This window comes from Malaya genurostris, chromosome 2, assembly GCF_030247185.1.
Source record: "Malaya genurostris strain Urasoe2022 chromosome 2, Malgen_1.1, whole genome shotgun sequence".
In the NCBI taxonomy this organism is placed as follows: domain Eukaryota; kingdom Metazoa; phylum Arthropoda; class Insecta; order Diptera; family Culicidae; genus Malaya; species Malaya genurostris.
Genome location: NC_080571.1, coordinates 339,601,653 through 339,606,837, shown reverse-complemented (window position 1 = coordinate 339,606,837; position 5,185 = coordinate 339,601,653). Strand labels below are relative to the sequence as shown.

Here is a 5,185-nt window from a genome sequence, read left to right as displayed (position 1 = left end):
TTATTTTAATTAATATTATTTGCTTAATCAGATGAAGTATGAGCACGTTTATTGAAAATCTCTTTCAATAAACGTGCTCATACTTCATCTGATCTTTTTTTTTTTTTAGTGTGCCATCTAGTGGCTAGTAGTCATATCTAATTACTGAGTGCCTGCGGGAAAATGGTATGACGGAGTATTTTGAGGCGTTTAATACCATCTTGTTGAATGTATTTAATTGAGCTTTCAAAAGGTGTGCATCTTCTTGTTCTTTGATCAGATGGTAGAGTTTGAAGTCATCCGCAAATGATAGCTTGAAACATTTCAGTAAGAAGTGCAGATCATTGAGGTAGAGTAGAAATATAAACGGTCCTAAATTACTTCTTTGAGGTACTCCAGAACTCACTGCAAACGGTGATGTTGTACAGTTTCCTATTTTTACCGACATCTCACGACCAATAAGATATGAATGCATCCAATTCAGTAAAGAGCTACCAAAGCCAAGTCTGTCAGGTTTAGCAATTGTTATTTGATGGTTTATTTTATTAAATGCTGCTGAGAAATCGGCGTAGATAGCGTCTACCTGTAGACGAGATTGCATGGATTGGATGATAAAAGATGTGTAAGATACTAGGTTAGAAGATGTTGACCGTTTTGGCATTAATCCGTGTTGATTTTCAGATATATAGTCGTTGCACTTATGAGTTAAGAAGTCGAGAACAATGATTTCAAATTACTTGGAAACAGCACATAGGGAGACTATTTAACGTTAATTTGTAATATCTGATTTGTTGCCTTTCTTAAAAACCGGGAAAATGTAAGATTTTTTCCAGAGGTCAGGAAATGTTCCCACCTGGGTCTTGTAGAACATCTACAACAATTTTGATTTGATGACTCTTGATAATTGCAATTGAGGATAAGAAGGAATGGTTAGCCAACCAAACTTGTTCTGGAAATACCGCTCCGTACGTTCCGGTTCCGGAAAAGCCAAAAGTTCAATTCCTTTCTAAGGAATACCTTTTTTTCATTCCGCTATATTATAAAAAAAATTCTTTACTATTTCACCAACAATGTCACGAAATAGTAACCGGTTCTAAGTCTATTTTTTCATTGAGCAAAAAAGATAATATTAATAACAGAAAGAAAGACTCTTATTTTTTTTCGAATTTCATGCGAGTTTAATGAAATATAAAAATTATTCATTTAATTTTCAATCGATACAATATTTAAAGCTTTGTGACCCACACAATAAATTAACACTTGGCGAAAAACTTGTATAGATTCACTTGAGCTTAATAACAATCCCGGTATGCGTGCGAGGTCAAACCCAGGCGTTGTGCAGGGTGCGAAAGAATCAGAACTGCTTCCGCAATGAGCACTGACTGTCCGGAGGTATCTTCTGCGAAGGGAAAAAAAAACAAGAGGAAAAAAGATAAGATAAACATTTGATTGTTATTGTCTCGATGTGACGACCGAATTGCGTGATTTTATAGTGCTAATAAAAATGAATCGCTTGTTGATCTCATTTTATTCATTGGAACTGGAATTAGTTGAGGACCTTTTGGAGTTAGATACTACTTTTAGCTTCATACTAAAGTTTAGTATCAACATTTGATGAACGGCAGACCCGCATTTTATGATTGATCAGCTGATTCAAAACATTGATTCGATTTGTAAAGAAATATTTAAATGTTGTTTCGACTTGAAAATTTATGAATTCGAAGAAATAATTTGTATTTTATCAGAATGTTCTTGTTATGAAATTGCACAATTTTTCAATGTGTTTTGTAATTCATTTTATTCGATTTCATCTGGTTTGGATTGTTTCAAAACAAAAATAGTTGGTGTTTAAAACTCTAGTCTGGGATCACTTCGGAACACATCAAAATCAATTCCGATCTAAAGTCAAAGACGATACTGCTTGGCACCATTTGTGGCGATATTCAAATGATTTCCTTTTGAAGTACAACAAAACTATAACGATCAAGTACACTCTAGTGAGGATCCATCCGAGTATAAATAGTCAAGTAAAATGCCATTGATTATGTATTCTGTCAGAAGATACCCCACAAAAATGAAGCTGCTGGTTCCAAGTCTTCTGGTTATCCTCAGTTTAGCTCTTGGTCTAGCAGAAATCAGTGAGTAGAAGTAGAAGTCATTTTGGGACTCCACATTCAAACATGTTTCCGTAGGTCCAAGTCTATCCAAGGTTTGTTCGAGGAGTGACCCACAGCGACAAAAGTGCATCACCGATGTAGTGCATGAGCTTCGATCGAATCTGGCCGCGGCAATGCTTGGCGAGGGACGCAAAGCTCCAAAGCTGGACCCGTACAAGATCAAATGGATGAACATGGAAAACTCTTAAGGATTTAATCTAAAGCTGACGAATGCAACGATCGCCGGCATCAGTGCATACAAGATTCGTAGTTTGAGGTTCAAATTTATCATCATTTCACCAGTATATGTGATAATTTTCGTTCTTTTTTCTGCAGAGACGACTTATCAAAAAATAGTTTCGATTTTCGCTTAGATATTCCGACGCTGTATGGCAAAGGAAGATACGATTTGAAGATGAACGTGTTGTTCGTTCCGGTGAATGGAAAAGGATTTTTCAACATGACACTAAGTGAGTAAAAAACTGTTTTGAAGTCGAATTAAAATAATTATTGCCGATGAATTTCAGTTGACACGATTGCCGACATGAAGACGAAATACTTCCTTGAGCAGAGAGGCGATAAAAAGTTCGTAAAATTTAGTCCGGTCGATATCAAACTGAAGTTCAACAAGGCCCAGTTTTATATGGAAAATTTGGGAGATTTCGCCAACGGTGCTATCAATGCCAATCCGTCGTTGCTGTTGGATCAAGTCAAACCGGGCATTGAGTCACATTTGATGAGCTCACTAACAAAAATGGCTAACGCTCTCGTCGATGGTGCCGAAGAACACGAGATTCTTTTACCCTGAGAATTAAAATGATATTTCTTATAAGGATCAGTGAACAGTACAGTACTGAGTCTAGGAGTTACTGACAAGTGCAATATTGAAATAAAGTGTCGGGAGAAGTTTATATAAAAATGGTTTTACGCACTTGTTCTAATGCTATTATTAAAACTAACTATTAGTCAATTCTAAATTATCACTACTGCTATCCTAACGAATCTAGTGAATTTAAATGTAAACTTTGCGTCACTTATCAGAATATTTGGAACACTTAATAAAATAAAAGATTCCAGTTGTATGTGTCCCAGCCCCGCCTCAATGCAATGTTTGCCTCAAATGAAATCAAATACTACAGAAAGTCTTTCGATCCTTAGCAAATGGAGACAAACGACGCATATTTAGTTTTTGTTCTTCAATCAATATTTCCCGATCAATTCTTCAGTTTGTATCCAATGTACAATTTCAAATCATCAGCATAAACTAATCTGCAACCGTTACTGAGCAGCAAAATAGCATCATTGAAAAACAAAGAGAACAGCAGCGGACCCATATTGTTGCCTTGAGGTACTCCTGACACATTCGTAAACTGAGATGAAACGCTCGAGCCCAATTTTATTCGTAAAACTCTACCACACAAGTAAGAGTAAAACCAATCGATGAACTTTTGAGTTCCACCTAATCGTGACATCTTTCGAAGGAGTATTCGGTGGTCTATTCGGTCAAACGCTGCTTTTAGATCCGTGTATACCGCATCGGGTTGTACCTTTTCCTCCATACGCGAAATGGAGGTCGAAGTGGAATCTAATAGATTTGTGCTGACCGAGCGTCCAGGCATAAACCCATGTTGTTCAGTTGAGATATAATGTTTAGTGCGAAAGAGCATCTCATTGCTTACAATTATTTCAAAAAACTTTGAAGCAGCAGATAAACTTGTTATGCCTCGATAGTTTCTTACATTACGACGGTCACCACTCTTGAATACAGGAATCACGAAGGATTGCTTCCAAATCTCCTGATGCCTTGCTCGAAAGATTTGTTGAAAATAATGCACAGATTCTCAGCCAAAGCAGCAGTACAATTAGTGTAAACTGCCGCAGGTATACCATCAGGTCCGGCTGAATACGATTTATTCAGTTTCTTCGCAGCAGCAAGAATCATTTCAGTAGTAATTATAAACGTATCCATACGTACTAAATTTTCAGGAACGTCCATAGCAGCGACATCAGCTTCGGCATCGGAAACAGTATTTCCAGCAAATACCGAAGCGAAAAATGTTGCGAACAGCTCGCACGAGTCCACCGTTCAGTCCACGCCATCGAGACAAACATTTGGAGGATTGGATGGACATTTTCGCTATGAGTTGACAAATGTCCAGAACTTCTTGGGATTCCGTCGAAGGTCAGTTTGAACTCGCATGACGTAATCTTTGTATAGCCGCGATGTTTCTCAATATTTTTAAAATGGTGAATCCACGATAACCTGCGAGGGGTCAAAATATATACCCAAATATAAAATTATTATTTGATTTGAATACAATAAATGTAAAATAAATGTAAAATGACTAATCAGTTCATAAATAAAAACTTTGAACCGTATATTAAAACATAAATATTTGTCAATTCATTAGTTCTGATTCATGTTTCTCGCACTGGTCCTTCCTTGTAAAAATTCTTTCTTAAGCCCTGAACTCAAGTTCTAGATGGAAACGCATGATATTTAGTTCTAAAGGCATGTGATATATGTTTTTAGAACTAAATACCATGCGTCTCCATCGGATGATGATAATTTGATGGAGACGCATGGTTTTCCGAATGATTTATTTTTTTAAAGTCTAAGAAAACCCGGCTACATCCTTTGCAGAAGAAACTAAATGCGTGATAGATTGGAATTCGTTCAAATACCAATCCTTGGCTAGTTCAATTAGAACAACAGTTTCATAAATTAGAGAAATTGACAAATTAAAGTTTAAAAATTAAAAATGCCTTACTCTTCACTTTACGGGGCCGGGAGTCAATTAAAAGTTTCGAAAATAGTCGCGTAACCTTTTTGCGTCATAATTTGGAACGTTACTAACTCAGTCATTTGTTGATGGATTTACATAATTTAACAACCAATCGATTCGGAAACTTTTAACTTAAACATGTATGACAACTCCGTTTCAGTATTTCAATAGCATACAATTGAAAAAATGTATATAGAATTGACCTATGTTTTCTTCCACCAATCCCAGCTGACCAAATTGATATCATTTTCTTGTTCGGCATAG

The 5,185-nt window shown here is 36.4% G+C and overlaps 1 protein-coding gene across 1 annotated transcript; it reads left to right on the top strand.

Moving 5' to 3' along the window:
• The first annotated feature begins 2,053 nt into the window (after positions 1-2,053).
• LOC131429359 (uncharacterized) lies at positions 2,054-3,275 on the top strand. The gene is made up of 4 exons (XM_058593434.1): positions 2,054-2,117; positions 2,172-2,307; positions 2,472-2,605; positions 2,663-3,275. Exons 1-4 carry the CDS (start codon positions 2,054-2,056, stop codon positions 2,941-2,943), a joined length of 615 nt encoding a protein of 204 aa, XP_058449417.1. The 3' UTR covers positions 2,944-3,275.
• Positions 3,276-5,185: the final 1,910 nt, after the last annotated feature.

Excerpts from the sequence above, each read along its gene's own strand:
- LOC131429359 (XM_058593434.1), top strand. The coding sequence starts at position 2,054 with ATGAAGCTGCTGGTTCCAAGTCTTCTGGTTATCCTCAGTTTAGCTCTT. Across the intron at positions 2,308-2,471 it reads AAAGCTCCAAAGCTGGACCC|AGACGACTTATCAAAAAATA; the intron begins GTACAAGATCAA and ends TTTTTTCTGCAG. Across the intron at positions 2,606-2,662 it reads ATTTTTCAACATGACACTAA|TTGACACGATTGCCGACATG; the intron begins GTGAGTAAAAAA and ends GATGAATTTCAG.